At 35.5% G+C, this 21,156-nt stretch overlaps 1 protein-coding gene across 4 annotated transcripts in view; it reads left to right on the top strand.

The window, feature by feature from the left end:
* The window catches only part of LOC115626317, an 84,367-nt gene extending 63,304 nt beyond the window's left edge, over positions 1 to 21,063 (top strand). For 3 of the 4 annotated variants that reach the window (XM_030521653.1, XM_030521654.1, XM_030521656.1), the window contains 6 exons: positions 4,866 to 4,972; positions 7,257 to 7,353; positions 15,889 to 16,026; positions 16,082 to 16,727; positions 18,054 to 18,716; positions 20,590 to 21,063. In XM_030521653.1, the coding sequence (XP_030377513.1) occupies positions 4,866 to 4,972; positions 7,257 to 7,353; positions 15,889 to 16,026; positions 16,082 to 16,727; positions 18,054 to 18,716; positions 20,590 to 20,720 (1,782 nt within the window). In that variant the 3' untranslated portion in view covers positions 20,721 to 21,063. Of the gene's footprint in view, positions 1 to 4,865; positions 4,973 to 7,256; positions 7,354 to 15,888; positions 16,027 to 16,081; positions 16,728 to 18,053; positions 18,717 to 20,387 lie in introns of all 4 variants that reach the window. The other variant, XM_030521655.1, reaches the window with a different exon arrangement.
* Positions 21,064 to 21,156: the final 93 nt, after the last annotated feature.

Here is a 21,156-nt window from a genome sequence, read left to right as displayed (position 1 = left end):
CACTCACTCCCTCACACACACACACACAAGCACTTGACTAGCCATAAATTGTAAATGTTATTTGGATTTGATTTCCGTTCACCATGTTGAAGCAGCCACAGTTGCAGCCACAGATTTTATTATTGGGCAATAGGAATAGTGTCATCATCGTCATCATCAGCAACATCATCATCATCATCCACATCATCCACGCTACAACAACAACATCACATCAGCATCATGCTCATCTTTGTTGTATTTATTTGTTGGCAGCATCGTGGCGTTCGTGGGTTATTTTCAATTTATTTATGCGCCTTCATGGCTGAATGCGCCAGTTGATTGATTTATGACATTTTGGCATTATAATAAGCCAATCGAGTTGGAAGTTGAAGTTGCAACTCACCAGAGACTGCAGTGCTATATACATACATACTCTACTTAGGTATATCAGAACTCTTCGGAACCATTTGGCACACTTCTGGCCTGTCCATAAAAACATCTCACACGTTGCCATAAAAACACAACAAATTCGAGGAAACACACACGTCAGCAACAACAACCGTTGCCTTCGCTTATTTAAGAAACTTTCGTCTTTTTTCGACAATTATACAGTTTATTTCCGTTCGTTGGCGTAGCGCCCCTTCAGCTTCTTCTTCTTCTATCCGTATGAGGCCCCAGTCGCCATGCCCGTGCCTTGCTCGACCATTATTTACATACACGAAACGTGACGAAAATTTAATTTCAATTTTTTTATTTTTCCAATTTTTTTTACGAGGTAGATAAATGCTTTGCAATAATTTTCGATGTTGTCATAATTTGTTGTCTCGCTAGATGCCCATAGAGGCGGCAATGGATGGTAGCTGGGAAATGTGTGTGGCAGAACAGGTGTTTATAGAATGGAAAGTTTTAATATTGGAACTATTTTAGAAATGGCACTGCTTTATTTTTATAAAGCAGAAAAACTTTTCAATTTTTTTATACAAATACTTTACACAAATTTGAGATCTAACTACTGAAACTTTTGTATTATTTTGAATGAGTTAAGAGATGAAAGTTCATAAAAAATTACTTTCATTAGTGTTGGGAAAAGTTTCCAGCTACCAAGGGCCCAAGAATATCTTTATAATTTAGAAGATAAAAGAGTACATCTAAATTTTAAGATCCTACAGTTAACCAGATTGTAGAATTTTTCTCTCTATAGGTAATATAACTAACCTGAACCTTAAGATTCATTTTGAAGCAATTAAGAAAGAAAAAAACCGTGAAAATGTTTTCCATAAGTTTGCAGCTACCGAGATCCCAGAAAAGGCTTAACATTTAGAAGATAATTCAGAACATCTAATCTAATCTATATGTATCTATCTTGAACCTAAGGTACTATTTTGAAGAATTTAAAAGCTTGAAAGTTCATTAAATATAATTTTCAAAATTATTTCCCAGATCCCAGAAAAAATGTTATAATTTAGAAGATAATTCGTAAGATCTACATTTTAAGAACCTAGAGTTACCAAGATCGTAACATTTTGCTGGTTTTCCAATTGGGTTTTTTAAGTAGCAGGCAATGTAAAAACTTAATTAACAATTGGCCGCCCACAACATGGCCCTCAATTTGCGCCCCAAACCAAGCTCATTTAGCCATTACCCATTTACTATGGCAATGGCTACGGCACGTTTTTCCTGATTCTCCATTCCCCTGCCGCTCTATCCTCACTCCCTGCATCTATATAGCTCTAGCCAAACAATAGTTTTTAATGCGCTAAATTAAGTTTCAACTGGCTGGCCAACTGGCCAGCAGGCTGGCTGGCTGGCTGACTCGCTGCACCAGTCCCCGAAAATTACCCGCACAATTTCGTTCTTTAGATTTCTCCTCCATTGGTTGTGCCATATTGAATCTGAAGTTGGAGAGACGGCTTTTGTGTGCTTGCCTGCGCCTTGTCTAAACGTGACTACCGTTAATTTGGCCAGAACCTTATTTAATGCTCTCTGCCAGCTTAACTGCCAACTTCAACAGCAGATTGTTTTGGGGCGATAAGTAGGAAGAAAACAGCAAGCAACAGCAGAAGAAGCATAAGAGAAAACAATATCTTCATTTTCAAGCGAAAAGTAAAAACACTTAAGTCCATCGGAGATTTATCGGTGGCTGGCAAAGTATTTCGCATCGCATCGCTGATGATATCATTTAGATTCATGCCTATAGTTGACAAGACATGGCCGAAAAATATGTACATATCGTTCAATTATGCAAACAGACGCGCGATTATTGACAGAAACTAGCCCCGCTACCTATCCAACATTTTTGGTAGCTCTCCCTACCACGTATAACTCATTTATGTTCAATTCGTGCTTTTGTCGTATCCAGCGCCAAAGCCCGTTAGCGCTTCGAACGAATTGATTGATTTTATTTGTTTCCATTTTTTTTCTGTGCTGTTGGGGGTAAGCATATCATTAGGTTGTGGCTATGGGCTATGGGTCCATAAGCAAAGTTTATGGCTTTATAATGAATCAACATTTGTTTGCTGCCAAGCCAGACAAAGACTGTGATTTGTATAGTTGGATCTTGGGGTGAATACGAATTGGCTGTTGAAATTAAGTTATATAATTTTGATAAAGAAAATATTGATTGTGATCGGAGTGTGCAATTCAATAAAAATGCAAATCTCAGCCATTTTGGGAATAAGCTGACAAAATAGTAGGCAACTGACGAATAGAAAGAATTGAGGGAAAGAAGTTAGCAAAGTAAGTCTGATTTCATGCATGAAATAAGCCCTAATTAATTATGCAAATACTTGTATGTATAAGTGGCAAGAATTAAGTCAGAGGTGTAAAAAATATTAGATGATTATGATGAAGACCATTATGGTGTGAAATGCTCAAAGATTTTAAAGATAAGATACGTATTGTAAAACCAAATCTGCTTAATAGCAAGGTTATCTTAAAAGAACAATAATTTAGATGATATGTTGAACTAGCAACAACAATATTAGCATGGAAATCCACATGGAACACAACTTTATTTTGAATTAAAGTACAGTTAGTAAATACATGTGAAATAAGCCCAAATTAATTCTGGAAATATTTGTATGTATATGTGGCAAGAATTAAGCCAAAAGTGTAAAAAAATATTAGATGATTATGATAAAGACCATTATGGTGTGTCAAATGCTTAAAGATTCTCATGATAAGATACGAATTGTTAAACCATATCTGCTTAACTGCAAACTTATCTTAAAAGAACAATAATTTAGATGATATGTTGAATTAGCAACAATATGAAAGCCCAACTTTAATTCAAATTTTATTTAGAACTAATGTACAGTTAGTAAATACATATCTACATACTTGCTATAAAAAATCACTTCAGATACTTTGTAATCTTGGAAGTATTGTTTAAAGTTATCTTCATCTCATCATATACTTAAAAATTTATTTAACATTTAACTAGGTAGACTCGATCTCAAACTCTGATAATGGCACTCGCAAGTCGGCTTAATCGCAACCACAATAATAATTGCCTATGCTTAAAAAGATACATTCATTCTTTTTTATTTATTTATCACATGCCGACCATTTGTTAATGTAAAATATTATTATAACACTATGTTGATAATAAATTGTCTTAATGCCAAACAAGCCACACTCGCAAACCAAAGGGAAAAACAAATGGTTGTGGTTCGGCCGAAGGGTCGGGGGTTGCGGTTCGGGGCTAGGGTTGCCAAGTGACACAAGTGGCGCCGCTTTAAAGCAACATTAATCATAGCTCATGAGTGTTGCGTGTGGGCGAGGGGGTGTTTGGGAGACGCAGGGTTGCGTGTAGTTTAATAGCTGAGCAGAGTTTTTAGTTGTTGTTGTAAAATGTCGTCGGCCCAACAGCAGAGGCACTTAAATAATTTAGCATTCTATAAAGTGCATGCAAGAATTATGACAACTCATATGGCTGATAAGAAAAACAGCTGAGACGCTGCCGGTAGCAGAAAAGAAATGGCATGGCATGGCATGGAATGTGTAGTACTAGTAGATGGGAAATGTGAAAATATTTCATAATTAAGTTGGAATGCAAAATCAGCAAAAACTTAATGCCATTCTACAGTCGAGCCAAGCTAAATGCGTCAGAAAATACAAAAAAATGTGAATAACTTAAATTTAATTCAATGAAATAGGTATGGGTACGATATCAGATTCTGCTTCCCAAAGGTAAATAAGCCTTTAGTTAGTTTAATGCTAGTTAGTTAGTTACATATTTTATCGATATCAAGTAAAAATTTAATAAAAATCGGCCAAACTAATGCAAAAATTGACGATCGAACAAAGTAACTAATAAGTTCTGTTTTAAACTTCACTTTAAATAATGACACCTGTTAATGGGGATAATTATTTAGCGCTATATTTTTTTTTCAAAGAATCTTGATTACGATTCTTTAGCGCTAATAGTTGACTGTTTATTGCTGCTTTTAAAATAGATTTAAAGACATAAAAAGTAGCCAAATATATAATAAATATAAATATTTCTTAATATTTTAAAGCTTAAATTGTAAGAATTTCATTTACATTTACTAAATAAAATGTATTTATTTCTAAAATCATTGAAATAAATTTGAAATATAGTTGTTTCTAAGTTATTATTAATTTGTTTTAAGGACAATAATTGCCAAAATTCTTTATATTCAAAAATCATTTTTTGTTACTCCTGAACCACAACTGATTTCTCAGCTTTAAGCATTAAGCATTAAATGCCTATTGCTTATCTTTTTGGAAGAATGTTCAAAATAAAACGAGAGGAATTTTGCAATTCGTTAATTGTAATTTTGGCGCTGCTTTTCAGTTTGAATGCACGATTACGAATTTGTTTAGCTTTGCTCTAAAAACACGCTATTTTCTGTTCATTGCAGCAATCCCTGTTAGCTGGCCGCATACCCGTGGCCTCCATGACGGGTCCCATTAAACGTGGACTTTTGTGGCAGCAACGAGATCGCCTGTTCTCGCGCTGGAAGGAGAGGTGAGTGCCAAATAAATGTTAAGCGCTTTTGAACACACCGCAGTTATAAAAAAGGCGGAACAAAATAAAAATAAATACATAAATAAATAAAGTGAAAAATGCGTTGGCCAGCAAAAATTGTGAAGTGTTTGGAGGTGGAGGTGGAGGGAAAATGCAAATGCATTTTACCGCGTTCCCAGTTGGTTGTTAATTGCAAAAAGCGCATAATTGACACTGGCGCTCGGTTGCGTTATTTTATGGCCATGTTGAGCTGCAGATAATGGCGAGCTGGCCAGTTAAAGGGGTGCAAAATATAATTTGGGGTTGGCAGCAGTGGTGGTTTGTGTTTTTGTTTTTGCTTTTGTTTGTTGTGGCGTTTGGTTTAATTGAAATTTAATTACGTTATGCGCCTTTTCGCACTGAACTCTCGATGGGTAATTGTGTTTATCGGCATATTTATAATTGACAGTTAATGGCCACTAAGCGCAGCTATCGGTGTTTTCTTTTTTCAATACAAAAAAAAAATGAGCAAATGCTGCTGCAGGCAAGTTAATGGTGAAATAATGCAAATAATCTATTGATTCTCCAGTCGATCTCTTGGACTAGCTAGAGACTTTTAATCCCACCTGAAGTCTAGACACAGTCTGTGTTGAAAAAGGGTCAGAAATGAGTAATAAGTGGCATCAATTGTAATTTTATTTTAAAATGAAATAGTACTTTGCCTTTTACATTTTATTTTCTTAACGAAAGTTTGACTTTCTTAACATATGTGCCTTTAATTATATATAGTAATTGGAAAGAGTTCTGCATAGCAAGGCTGCATTTTCAATATATTCTTAGGAATTATTTAATATTAATAAGTCAGCTTCTGAACAGGCTTGAACAGGCTTCAAATTAGTGCTGTGTATAAGAATTATTAAATCAGTTATTGATGCCTTAAGGGGTTTCAGTTGAGAAGCACACAAAAAGACCTACTTTGTAGTTCACATAAAAATTATTAATTAAACTGATCGAATAAATTGAATGAAAGCAAGTGCCTTTATTTTTATATAAATAAGCAAAACAATGTGGTGTTTTCTATTCACTTCATTTAAATACAAAAAGAGCTAGCAAAAATTAAATAATAATTAATAATTAAAGTTTCCAGAGACCTTGCCACAACTAACCATTCTGCAGTCAGTTAGTCAGTCAGAGCTCTACTTAACACCAATCTCAACCACACTGCTCCCACACATGCCTCGTTTATTCGACCTCTGCCGAAATTCCCAAGAATTCCCAAACCACCAGTCTGTATCCCAGTTTCTCAGCTGCACAATCGTTCAACTTACGGCTCTGCCAAGCCTTTAGCATCATTTATCTTGGCAGTGATTTTCGCTCAATTTACTTGACCATCTTAATAATAGAGCCATAGCCATAGCCAAAAACAACAGCAAAACAGACACTTCCGCGGAACACTGCGAATGGTGGAAGAATTCCGCAAACAAAATCCGCTTTAAACTGTTCGAAAATTATCAAAGCCGGTTTAGATGACTTTAAACTTTTCCGCTTCTTCCTCTTCTGCTTTTTTGTTTAACAATCAAAGTCGGGTGTTCGCAACTTTGGCGCAGACATTAATAAATTTTCTAGCGAACTTTTCCAGACTACCTAAATGCCAAAAATAACAGCAACAGCAACAACAAAATGCCAACATGTATTATTAATTTTAAGCTCAGTATCAGAATTTATGCGTTTCACATGCCAAATAAAATTTTTTTTTTTGCATATAGTATATTTTATATTGCTGCTGTTATTGTTTTGTTGTTGTTGCTGCTGCTGCTGCTGTTGTGAGCGACGCGTGGCGTTCGATAAAAGACATTATCATGCATTATTATTGTCATACATATGGCTTACTTATAATGGCCGTAAAATCTAAAGCAGCTTTGCGATGTGAAGTGCCAAACACTTTTTGTCGCGTCATTCCGGCGCATGATTTATTTGTATTTATTAATAATCATAATAACATTTTTCGATCAACCGACAAGTGCCTGACTTTTATGCTGGCAAATTGTTGCATTTTTTCAAAATGTATACCCTATATATAATTTTTATGCGACTCGCACATTTTGTTTAGCTTCACAAAACATTGAAGTGCTGCTTCTTTTGAGCTCTTGTTTTGAGTTGAGAGCACGACTCTATTATTTATCTCATGGCAGGGCACACATCATTATTAGCATAACACTTGAGACACGCATAGCTATGACCTTAGCTAAGCAATCGCTTTAATGGTATATCGAAAATGCTCAACGCTCTTCGTTTTTCTCCACAGATACTTTGTACTAACGCGCGACTATTTGCATTGCTTCAAACGTGCTTCTGGTTCGGCAAATGAACGTGCATCGGATATGGGACAGTTTATATTTAAGGTGAGTAGGAATTGAATATATATAAGGTATATAGCCAACTTCACATTCTTCAATGAGGGCTTGACTCTATCAAGGGCTAAAATAAAACTAAATACTAACATTGCTACTTTTCGCGAGGGAAGAATTTAATCAAACCACAAATAGTTTCAAATTTTTTAAATGTGAAGAACATTTTAAGAAAATTTGGAAATATATATAGAGCTTTCTATTTTAAATAAGCACAATGCAGCATCTAAAAAAGCTATTAGTTACAACAAAAAAATTTTGTTTTAAACTCTGCATAATGGAACTTTTTTTCAACAAAGCTACCAGTTGAAATAATAATAAAGTTTAGGTCTAGAATTTACGGAAATTGCTTCACAACTGATTACTTAAATATATATATTTTAACATATTATATATTTTAACATATTTTTATAGTTATTTTTTTTATATTTATATTTATATTAACAAAATTTACAAAAAAAATGGCACTCTCTTAAGACAATAGAGCTGATTCAAAAACTACTCGATGTTCATACGTACGAATAAAAGGGCAGATAAGTCCATATGTAGCACTATCATATATATCTTTATCATGGAGTGTTATTGTTATGTTATGTTATATGTATGTTATTGTTATGTTATGTTATATGTATGTTATGTTATATATTATGTTATATATGTTATATCTGAGAAGTATATCCTCTTTTGGATACTAGGTATAGTATTTCGTGCAACTGACGAAATCTATTTATAATATTATTATAAGTTCTTCTGATCAGTTTGTTGAGTCTTCAAATTTCCTATTCAGTTATTTATATTCTGCCTGACTTCTTTACTTCAAATATTTCAAGTAACAATCAAAACATATTATTCAGTTAATTATATTGTATCTGGCTTCTTTACTTCCAATATTCAGTTATTTATATTCTGCCTGACTTCTTTACTTCAAATATTTCAAGTAACAATCAAAACATATTATTCAGTTAATTTTACTTCCAATAAGTCAAGTACCAATCAGAACGTATCAGACAAATTTATAAACTCAATGTCTTGTATTTTCGCATTTCGGCTGCTCTCTTCAATCCACTCATGCAACAGTCGCTTTCCATTGCCTGCGACATTGACCAAGTTTGGGGCCCAGAGTAAGCTCAGCTTATTTACAGCCCATTGTAAAATTCTATTACCCACAACAAGATTTATGCAATGCATTATGGCCAACAGAGTTGCCTGCCAGCCTGCCTGCCTGCCCCAATGCCTGACGCGCACGGGCATGCCATAACTGTTGACGGCCATAAACTGCAGGACACACCTTGAAAATGAAATACAAAATGCTTATAAATTGAGTCTCTTTTTTATTTACACCGACACATGGCGTCACGTTTTTATGTAATTGGTTAGGTGTTGCTGTTGTTGTTGTTGTTGTTGTTGTTGTTGTTCTTGTGATAGAGATCTTTATGGCCGAGTCGTCATAGTGGGTGCGTTCATTATGAAAAAGTACATAAGACTAACTAAATAGTGTGACTGTGTTAGGTTGCAGACATTAAAATGGCCTTAATTAAATAATCTGCATAAAGAATACTTGTATATGTAGTATTCATTAATTACATCATCCTTAGCGAAGGTTTTAGTGGAAACGATAACATGTCGAATTATTAACCATTCCTTAAATATAAAGATTCTTCTTTGCAACAGAACCTAAAAACCATTAAATTTTGATTATTTTCTGTTTGACAGTAAACTTCATTTTAGTGTTATTTTCATTAAACTGAACAACTAATCTCTCTTGTATCCGTCTTATATTTTTCTTGATTTAGATTTTATTTGAATATATTTTCATTTTATTGTAAAACTATGCTTCAACTTTTCGCAATTCCAATTATAAGATCTTATTCAGAATCTACCTGTGTAAATAAATCAATTACTTTTAAAATAAACATCTAATGCTTCCCCGCTGACATTCCAACTTTTTAAACAAAACTAAAGAAATGTTAATATTGGTAGCAGTCCATTATATGTATATATGTATATATTTGCTGATGACTTTGGTGTGTATTACTCCTCAAATCTCAAAGCTACCCTTCACTCGCCATCGGAATGTGTGCAAAGTAAGTCATTAAAATGCAGATACTTCCGCCATAAGGGGCAACAACAAAAAATTCGAAAACTTCATTAGTTCGCCAACTTTGCCCAACTCAACTAATTGGCTAAAACTTGCAGCTACTGCATGTTAATTTACCGGCAAGTGCCTAACTACAAACTACCCAGTAGGGATTGCTAAAATGCGCTGCTCTCATCGTTTCTCCTCGCAAGCGGATTGTAAGAAGAAGTGGATTATTTGAGTTGATTATCAGATTCACTTCAGGACAGGGAAGGGAACGTGTTTTCTAATCATTTGATTTTCATTAAGCTGTGGCCAGGCAAATAAATATAGGCGCGTTAAGCTATTCCATCAATATCATATTACTTCAATCAAAAGCTATAACAATTGTAAACAAAGACTAGCAAGGTAACAAGCTTGTAAATAACATACACTACGTATTTAACGTACAAAAAATCTGTTAACATTTCTTCTGAAAATTGGAACCACTCAGTCGTTAGGCCCTACTGGGTATGCGCCCAAAACTCTTACAACACACACATGTGGCACTGCACTGCACTTTTCCCTGGCCCACCAGCTCCGGCTTAGAGCCCACTCAAGCTGGTTGTTGTTGTTGCTTTGCCATTAAAACAAAGCAAATACTGGCGAAATGGTTTGGCGAATATTGCACAGAAACAGGAAAAAGCAAAACACGATTGCAATGAAATTGTTCGTAGCTGTTTTTCTATTGTAGTAGTTGTTGTTTAAACAAATAAGGAAAATGCACATAAAAGCTACCTACAACAGCAATGCCACTTAACATGCAGGCAACAAAAGCAAACAGATCATGGGAAAATGTTTTGCTTTTCATTTCTACTTTTGTTGAACAGTTTTATTTATTTTTTTGCACTTTTCTGCTCAAATCTCGGAAACTAACGTCAATAAATATGTAGTCCCAGCATCGCACTGACGTCGTATCTGCTGGCGTTGTTGTTGTAGTTGTTTAAAATTAAAATAAATTGTTTAACTGAATTTTGTTGCTTAGAAGCTGCGCGGGCATTTTCAGGATAAACATTATGAGATAAATGGCAGCAAAGAAAAGATTTTAAATGATCTAAAAACATTGCAAATGCAAATACCGGAAAATGTTAAGCATATAAAGGAAGTTGTAAACATCATTGGAAAAATTGAGAAATGTTTTTAAAGTAATTACGATTTTATTTAATGAATAAATAATAGAAATATTTTATTTGAATGCTAGAAATGAATACAAACATGTTCACGAATCTAAACAAATTGATTGGCCATCTAGCAAGTGCAAGTAAAAAGGAATTTAATAAATATTAATCATTTTTCTTAACGACACATTTTGATGGGCTAGTTAGAAACATTTTTATATAAACTAAGCGGCAACATTTTTGGCAACGTTGTGTAATGTGAAATGTAATAAGAAATGATTTTTCTAATTTGAAATTGAATATTCTGCTGTGATGGCGAATCACATAATAATTTTCACAATAAATTAAAAAAATTATTTCACGCACTGCTGACCTCTAAAAATTCCAAAGCATGCCCAAAAAAGGTCATCAAATCTTACAACCCACACGCTGCTATCCAAGACAACAACCAGCCATGAACATTAAAGCCGAAGCCACTGAACGGCGACCGAGCCTAAGCTCCCATTAGATCGAGCTGGCGGCATCTTTAACCATATTTTTATATATGTACGTGTATGTATATATTTTCATTGCCGTGCTGTTGTTGTTGTTGTTGTTGTTGCTGCTGTTGTATTGCTTAATTGACAGTCAACGACACGTCAATGTAATCAACTTAATCAATAAGGCGTGCAATAGACGCACAGACAGTGAAGCGAGTGAGAGATTGCGGCACCTCATTTACAGTCTAATTATTTAATTCGATTTTTGCATAAATTTCAAAATGAGACTGAAATTTTCGCGGGCTACTGATGCGTTGAAACGCTTTTACGTCGCTGCATCCCGGGGGGAAATCAGACGCGAAATGTAACGATGCTTGATAATTACAGGTGATGGGCTTGCTACCTGGTTGCCGAACTGACGGATTGGCGCTCTGCCGTGGAGACTGGCTGTCGGGGCCTGCGGCAACAAAAGTTGCCACAAACTTACAGTTTTTGCACTTTGACAGTGATTGAAATCAATATTGATTTTCAGGAGAGCTCTGCGGGCTCTGCAAATTGATGCTTCGATATGCGGGCGGATTCAAATGGGTGGAAAATACCCATAGGCTGGGGTTAAGATGAGTTCTTAATCATGTTATAATGTCAGTTTGATTAAGAGATGCATTTAATTTATTTAATGTACACGTTCAGTAAAGGCACAAGCACTGAGTTCATTTTATTACACCATAAATGATAAATGACTTGGCAAACAATAGCCAACTCACCTCAGTTAGGACCGCGAACTGTGTTGTTTTATTGGCACATATTCACCACACACCACAGATTTGGGAAAACAATCAGAATCATGAGCACAAAGAGAACTTAAATATCAGCCACACTCAAACGGTACGCAGTGTTTGGCAGCCACTGGAGCTCGCACTGGGGGGCTACAGTTTGAGAAGCACATTGCGCCGGTTTGCGTTTATTTCTTCAATGAATTGAAGTATAATTCATAAAAAATAAGCTAAAGAAATACATACGCCATGATAATAAGTACACAGACTATAGATAGTTAAACAGAAATATCTATGCATATAGTACAAGAGCTCTTACACGTTTGTATATACACATATGTAAGTATGTACGTACATACATATGTATGTATGTATGTACATTTGTTGCTGCACGCCGCAAAACCGTATTGAACAAGTAAATATACATAATTCTAATAGAGTTGCAAAATATAAAGCATACTTACATTAATTTCCAATGGCATTCCTTTAATTATTAAAACCACATTTTCACTCACTTAAAAAACAAAACAAAAAGCAAGGCGCTGCGCAAATTCTTTGAACTCACCAATACACACACACATACATACATACATAAACGCATGCTATGCATGTAATATGCACACAGCACACATCTCTCGCGGCAATTACGTCTTATTTAACACAAAATTTGCATATTTTATGCACAACTAAATATGTGCACTTGTTAGAAAATAATTTAAAAAATATTTAAAGCACAAATTAAACGATTTCTAATTGTTTTCGGTAGCTGCAATGCCCGACGGCGCGACGCGTTCGACAGGTTCAACAAAACTAAGCCTTGCGCTGCAGTTGGCGGCAAAATGCTCTCTTAAAGAATGCAATTTGAAAGCAAAGAATCGAAAAACGTAACTGTAAATCCGCTCTCGCGCATGTCAAAGATCACAACAATGGGTATTGCATTGTCTTTTATGCAAGGCTCTCTCTTATTAAAATAAAATGAATTACATGAATCGAATATTAGAGGAGAGCAATACGCTTTGTGTGTGTGTGTGTGTGTGTGTATGTTTGTAGTCCATATTTGAGCTGCTGTTAGAGCGTGGGGAAATAGACTTACGTTTTTGCAAGGAAATTTAGGAGGGAAATATTTAGAGGCGCTCTTTCATATCAATTTATTCAGGTTGGTATTTATTTAAGGGCACATATTTAAAGTTCAAGTCTAAATTTGGTTCAATTCCCACACATAAAAAGTAATATTAATAATAACGACAACGCAACACGCATTATGAAAGGCTTACAAGCCATAGATTGACATTGCAAATCGATAGCCATATGAGGTCACAAATGATACAGTTATTTAGCCTGTATGTCAAATAACAACAACAACAACTGCAACAACAACCCAAGCAATGCCCCAACAGAAAGCTCCATTGAAAGCCACACGGGCTCGACAGCTTTGCGTTATTTTGACAGCCAATGTTATTATAGATGACAAATTATTCAGCAATTTTGGAAAACCAATAATTTAGACAACAACAGCAACAGCCGTTCAAATGCATATCGGCCTTGAAAATTTAGACAACGAGTCGCCGTTGATTCGAAAGTGACACTCCGGGGGTCACAAAGTGAAGTGTTACTTGTTTATTAGCAATAGATATGCTCGTAATACTATGTTTTACTTATTTCGACATGATGTGGAACTGGGAAAATACATAAATAAATACTTTGTGAATAAAATATATTGTGGGCCAAGAAATTCCAGGGACTACTTTGAAAGATATTTGGAATTAGATGGATGCTTTTTCAGTGGCCCACTAAATCTTTTTTATATGTATTTAGGCTTTTATTTATTTATATTAAGGTATATATAGCTTTGCAAGTATTAAATAACTTTTAAATTATTATGCTAGGCATTACAATTTCCCAACAGATTTATATAAATTATAAATATTAAATTGTAATTAAGACTGCACCTAGTTTAGGTAGTATTTGTCTATAACTATAAGTTTAATTTAAATTATAAATATAACAGTATAATTTAAAAAAAGAGTCATTACAAATCTGAAGCCTTAGTTTTTAAAATCTAAAGCAGGTATACAATAATTTCCTTTGCAGTCTGAAGCATATCTTCTTAAAGGAAAAAGAGTTTTTCGTAATTAGTGTCACGCCCATTTGTCACCATCCTTTGCTTCCTCCCCTCCTTGTCTATCTATTTACCACTCGCTTTAACTATGTCTGCAGTTTGCTGCTCGATTTAAAGTCCTCCTCTTCTCCCCCATTTGCCCAGATTTTAGCCACAAAGTTTCTTTTCCATGTAGAACTTTTATTGAACTCCTCTGTCTTATAATGTAGCTGATGGTGTTTTATTTATTTTTGTTGCTCTGCCTTTTTAGCTTTATGCGACTTTTATGCCTTTTTTTGGGCTATTTTATGGCTGTGAGTTGCTTGTAATGCGTTATACTACATGCCCCAAGTAAAAACTATACGAGGCCATTAGGCAAATATGTCAGCAGCGTGTGGCAATTAGCCAAGTTATTTGATATAAAACGTTGCCACCGGTTCGCTCAACTTTTGCCTAGAATTCGTTTTGCAGCTCTTGCTCCAATTTTTTACGATTATTATGTTTTTCTATAATGGCCAACATGCATAATTAAGTCGTTAAAGCGCAGCAAAAGAAACAGACACCAGGTCAGAACGGCATGAATGTTTGTTGTGATTTGTACTAATGTTGATAGTTCTATTTTTATATGCATCTCAGGTAGTATGTGAAAATGTATATAGTTTCTGAAGATAGCAGGCGGAACAAAAGACAGGAGTATGTCGTCTCTTTCCAATAGGTTTTATAGGTTTTATTTTATTTAAAGAAGTCTGTATCAAAATTGGTTTAATAAGCTGCCATAGTGCCTGAGCTAGAACAGGCGGTTTTTCTGATGGAACGGTTTTCTTTTAAAAATTACTCTTTATTCTATTTCAAGAACATCTGTACTTAGTTTTGAGTTATTTGCTCGAATAGTTCCAAGAGATATTTACTATACGTGTTTGCTCTTTTTAACATTTTTTTTATAAATAAAGCTTTAGGAAACTCTAGTATCAAAAATAATTTAGTTAGCTGCACTAGTTCCTGAGTTACTATAGGCTGCTTCTTTGACAGAAGAGTTTCCTGTAAGCGTGAGCATCAAAATTACTCTTCGGTCTATTTCAAGTATAATACATGAAGTACTGTACTTAATATGGTTAAGTTTGTTCAACTAGCTCCCGAGTTACATGAGGTATTTATTACGTTGGACTTCTTATCTTCTGAGAAATTCAATATTTCATCTCTTTTGAATAATTATCTTATGATTACAGCATTAAAAAGCTTTTATATTGAAAACAATTTAATTAGCTTCACTTGTTCCTGAGTTACTAGAGGTTGCTTTTATAAGGGAAGGGTTTCTTACAGTCATGAGTATCAAAAGTACTATTTGTTCTATTTCAAACATACTTTTCCTTAATATCATTTAATTCGCTTATATAGCTCCAGAGTTACAAGAGGTATTTGTTTCGTGGGACTGTTTATCAAACAAAAATACACAGTTTCAACATCAACATAAAATTTATTTTGCATTATACAAGTTGAATTATCCTAAACATTGGCTGGACCGTGTCAACATAACTTTATTTATTCAAGGTATTATTTCAGGTAGAAAAGTTTGCTCTTAAGAAATGTATATAAAAGGCATAAGTGTTTTAAATACGAAACTGCACAAACTTTTAGCTCTTTACTAGCCACAGGTCTAATTTGGAAGTCACAAACGAGGTCTTTAAAATATCTTTAAGCTTTAGAAAAGCAGCTTAGCTATATAATATCATTAGTAGCCAAGCTTTGTACACAATTGCCCTAGTCTGTAACTAGGCCATCTGTGAATTGGCTGAATAATGGTGGAATCAGTGGAAGCAACACTCCCACACTCTTAGCCCAAAAAAATATAGAGCCCCTGCTGAGCAGTGAAGCGGCTTAACCTTTAGCTCCATTGTTAAATGTTACCCAGACTGATGATCTATTGTATTCAATGTTGCAATTGCAGGTGAAACTAGTGGATGTGGAGAAGGTTGAATGGTTGAATCGGCGCTCATATAGTGCCATCGGATTGCTGCTGGGCCGTGAGGGACGCGTGCTCCTGCGCTGTGATGACGGCCTTGAGGATTGGTTTGAACTTTTGGAGGTAAGTTTGCAATAATAAATATGATATTCATATTAAAATGCCTATGTCTCTTTAGGAATGCACTATGACCTCCAAGGAGCGTCGACGTGCGCTGAAAATAGCGCAAGGTCCCCGCTCTCGTGCCTCGCTGGCTGCACCCGTTTCGCACGCCTCGCTCCAGTCCCAGCATTTCGGCCTTGGCAGCAACTATTCCAGCGCCCTGGACGACTGGCTTATGGCCAATGGCAGCGGCATGGGCAGTGCTGGCTTGGCGCGCCACAAGATCGGCGCCGGCAGTCTGAATGGCTATGCAGGCGGCAATCCTTTCCTGTTCTCCGACTCAGTACCCGATCTGAGTGCTTTGAATAATGAGAATCACAATCATCACTTGAGTGGCATTTCCACAAATCATTCGACACCCCAAAAGATTCCCCATAACAATGCGAATCTCAGTCGCTATTCGAATGGTTATTCCTCGGCCCAGAATTCCTTTACGCAGCCAGGTGGTGGCGCACTCTACGGCTCCCCACGACGCATTTTTATAAACAGCAGCTTCGGTTCCAATCAGGTGGTCGATGAGGAGACTGCCGAGGAGGCTGAGGTTCAGCTGCGAAGACCGCGACTATTTAGGAACATCAGCGCGCAGCCGGATAATGGCAATGAGCTGGACAGAGATTGGTTGTATCGCAAGCCGCGTGCCCCCACCGATATGCGGCACTCAGGTGAGTTATTCGAACTGTCTTAGTATCTATTTATAATATAGATTTTATATATGTATGTAGTTTGAATGACTAATTGTTGAGCTAAAGAAGTAAGGATAACTCAATAATGTATGGGACATTTACTCGATCGTATGCTTCAGACTAACTCCTAATTACAGGCTGCGCTCTTGCTGGCTGGCAATTTTATTCAAGAGAGAACTTTCCATTACTTAGCTTAGTAAGAGAATAAGGCGTGAGAGCGCCAATTGGCCTGCTTTAATAAAAGAGAGGCCACTGAACCGCCTAAGGCCGGTAACTGCCGGTACGGCACAGTAATTGCTGTGGTTCGCATTATTATTTCATAAATTATTGATTGATTTAAAGCAAAACATGATTTAAAGCAAAACATGACTTAAAGAAAAACATGCTTCAAAGAAAAAAACTTTGGCACAGTTTGATTTTAAATTAACAGGTAATCTTAAAGCTAACATAACAACAGTATGTTATAAAAGATGGCGCAGAGCATAATAAAAATAATAAAAATTAACCAACATAAGAGAGAGCGCGCTCTTTAGCTTTCAGCTCTTCACAGAACAGCGTTGCCAACTTTTTAGAAAACAAAACAAGCTGTTATGGACGTGAAGACGATTTAAATAAATTTAAAATTAATTTAAATAGAGAACAAACAAAAGCAACAAAACAAATTTTGTTTTTCTGCTGAAACAAAAAGCTGAAAATAGCTAAACGCATTTTTAAAAAGCCAGAATTGCCGTTGAACGCAATTTGGAATTTTTTTCTGCAATATGATTGCAAAAACAGCCAGATTTGACGGGAAAGAAGCTAAATTGGCAGCACTGTCGCAGAAAGTCTAAGCTTTTAAAACCAAGACTTCAGATTATACTCTTTACTTAACTAAGTGAAATGCCTTTACAGCCACTACTATTAATATTTTGTAAAATTATAAATCTTTTGTGCCAACTTTCTTTAGTAATATCTGAAAAAGTTCAGCTCTGGGCGGACAGGCAAATAGTTTGCAAAAGAAAAGTAACTTCCAAATGAAATAAGATTGGATTTTCGACATACTTTCGACATAATGTTCTGTGCAAATTATCTAAGAATTGGAACAGAGGCTTGGTGCTTGACAAAATGAGTTTTTGATTATTTTAAACAATCTATAGATATAGTATAGTGACAATAATTGAACCCTTCTGCAATTACAAACAATACTTAAAGTACTCGAAGATAGAAAAGCGAGGGATAGAATTTAATAACTCTTTCACAAGACTTAAAGAATAATGCCATGTGATCTCCTATATATAGTAATGTGAACATTAATTGATCTTTCAGTTCAACCGATGCTGCCCACCCACAACGCCAATGTAAGCGGCAGCAATGCTGCTCTGGCAGCGCCCAGCAAAACGGAACTGGACTACTCGGCCCATGACAGTGGATTGGACACGCCCCCATCTACCCATCGACCCTCCAGTTATCGGGAGGCCAGTCGTGATAGTACGGAAACTAATGGCAGCTCTTCGCGCGGCACTCTGCTCAACAACTCGCCCGGCGGCAGCTTTCGGGCCAAGAAGCTGAGCGCCAAGGTGGGAAACTTTAGTCATCAGGTGAGCAGCGATGTCCATGGATCCCGCTACTCGGTCCAGGAGCAGCGCATATTGAAGATGCGCAACGAGGAGGATCGTTGCGCCTCCATCAAGCTGGCCAATCGTTTGAATCACAACAACGAACAGGCACCCACTTCTATGTACGATCCAAATCAGAATCGCTACTACAAGAATGGCAATGCCACGCCCCCCATATCGCTGACGCCCCAACACACGCCTCTGAAAATGCACGGCTACGGCAACGGAAATGCGAATGGCAATGGTTCGAATGGCAATGGCACGCTCAATGGCAATGGCACCGCTCTGAACGGATCGGCCATATATCGGGAGCGATATCAGCATCCGGCACTGGCGGCCATCATAAACGAGGCGCAGGGCCTCAAGTTCCGAGGTAGGTGGCCCTTTGTCCACGGTTTACTTAAATAGCGCGATTACACCTCCTGGGTTTTGGCATGTGGACTCATAATTCATTTCATTTTCATTTTTGTTACACACAATACTATATATATTTACGATATCTTAAGAACATCTGTACATAATATTTCGCACATATTTTTAATACCTTAATAAAATTCCATTTGGACACAAATAAATACCTTTCAAGATTAATAAAAACAAGCATTCGCATCGCACTCCTCATTATTTTTTATTACACCCTAATATCATTATATTATTTATGATAATACTTATTTAACATAACATTATTGTTTACTTTATAATATCATCATATATATGTAAAACTGATTGATAGAAATATATGTTTCTGAATTATAATCAGTTTTTCATACTAAAGTTTTCCCCTTTTGGAGTTTAAATTTCAAAAACTTCTTTCCATTGAATATATTTCCTTCTCACGTTTTTCTTATTTTTCGACCAATTGTTAGGGAACTATCGATAAGTTTTCGCCTTATTAGTTAACAGTGTAAATGTTTTTTTATATCTTATTTATTTGATTTTAAATTGGAAATTAACATTGAATATGAAAATGTTTCAAACGTACGTTGCAGACCCTTTTTCCCGCTTCGTACAAATATGAACCAGAAATATAACCCTAAAATCGAGGAATTGTTTTGTTTGAGATGGAAATACTTTTCAGGCGATAAAATAGATTTTAATGACCATTAAGTTACAGTTGATTAAAACCAATTTCAAATAATTCAGTCCTAAAAACAGAAACCATCAGTTTTATATTTATTTTATTTCTTTTTACGTGTCTCTCCATAAAAGTTGTTTCAGAATCTGTCTATATAACATAAATGCTATAGGGGTAATTAGAGCAACAAGTAGGAGAGGATAAGCGTTCTATTGGTTATATTTGTAATTGTTATAAGAAAGCCTAAAATATAGAAGATTATTTTCTTCATTCCTCTTTAAATCTATTTTCAAAGTATTACAATTAATTTGTTAATCAAATGGAATAAATAAATAATAAAATCATTCAGCACAATTATTATCATTTTAGAGATGACAGAACTAAATTTCATTTATAAATTTAATATAAAATATTAAATGAAAATATATTTCGAATCCATTTATTTTCAAATTCTAACACAGTTCTCTTTAATTTTAATATCAAATCACTGTTCACAAATGCATTCTCATTTCATCATTTAATGCTCAGACAGACAAATAATTTGCACGCAAACTTATTCAAGTTGTCATGGAAATCATCTTATTTGAAGAAATATTCATAAAATTGCGTGCAAATTATTTGCTCATCTGACCAGAACATTAGAAACCATACCCACAACTGGAAATCAATGTTTCAAATATTGTTTTCATTATAGAAAGAAAATAATTCAAAACACTGGCTAAAAATGAATTTCCATTTCTTCCAACATGGTCAGACAGGCAAATAATTTGCGCACAAACTCAAACAAATTATCATTTACGAAACTGTTTAAGATTTAAGTTGCATGCCCTTTTTGTAGAAAGTTTGCAAATTTGCGTGCAAATTATTTGCTCATCTGACCAGGTGGTCACACAACTGGAAATCAATGTATAAAATCCATTATTTTTTAATTTAATTGCATGTTAACTACATTATTCTCACAACTTAAAGAAGAAACGGAGAACATGTGGTAAAAAAAACCTTCAAAACCACAAATAAAACCAACAACAATAAAAAAAACACCAAGCATGCTGCATAAATAAACAAAATACAAATAAAAACACGGCATTATCCGCCCACGATTGTCATATCGTTGAGTTGAATCGTTGAGTAATTACAAACCGATATCCTTCCATCTAAATGCCTCTTGTAGAACGCGCCTATTCGGACAGTCAGCAACGACGCCTCAACAACAACAACAACGGTTCGACGCCCGTGCCCGCCTCCCCGCTGGCCCAGAGACGCAATAATGTGCCGATCTTTGGCACTCCAACGCGCGTATAGCGTCTAAAGGTTTAATATCCCCCACATAGAGTATATATTACGAATCTATAAGATGCAAACCAATAATAAGAGTAATGCTGAGTTATAGATTACTATTAGCCCTTATAGTAGTATATCGTATATCGCTGATGGCCGACTGCTCCATTAGTTGAAGTCCAAAAGAGTAATTAACTTGACTATTCATGAATATATACTATAATTAACAAAAATTGATTTAACTTTAGTCCTAAGTAGCTCTGCAACTTGAACCATTCAAACGAAATTAAATAAAGTGCGTAGTTACATTAAGAATATTCTATTGAATTATGTACTATACTATATCTATGGAATTTAATTAGCAATTGTAAACACAAGAGTCGATATTACAGATATACTTAGTAGCATAGAATTAGTTACCTTTTGCAAGTAGTTCTAGAACGCTACATTGTCCAGCTTT

This window comes from Scaptodrosophila lebanonensis, unplaced genomic scaffold (genome assembly GCF_003285725.1).
Source record: "Scaptodrosophila lebanonensis strain 11010-0011.00,11010-0021.00 unplaced genomic scaffold, SlebRS2 tig00000085-arrow-pilon, whole genome shotgun sequence".
Taxonomy (NCBI): Eukaryota; Metazoa; Arthropoda; class Insecta; order Diptera; family Drosophilidae; genus Scaptodrosophila; species Scaptodrosophila lebanonensis.
Note: the sequence above shows the minus strand (reverse complement) of the source record. Positions and strands in the feature narration are given on the sequence as shown.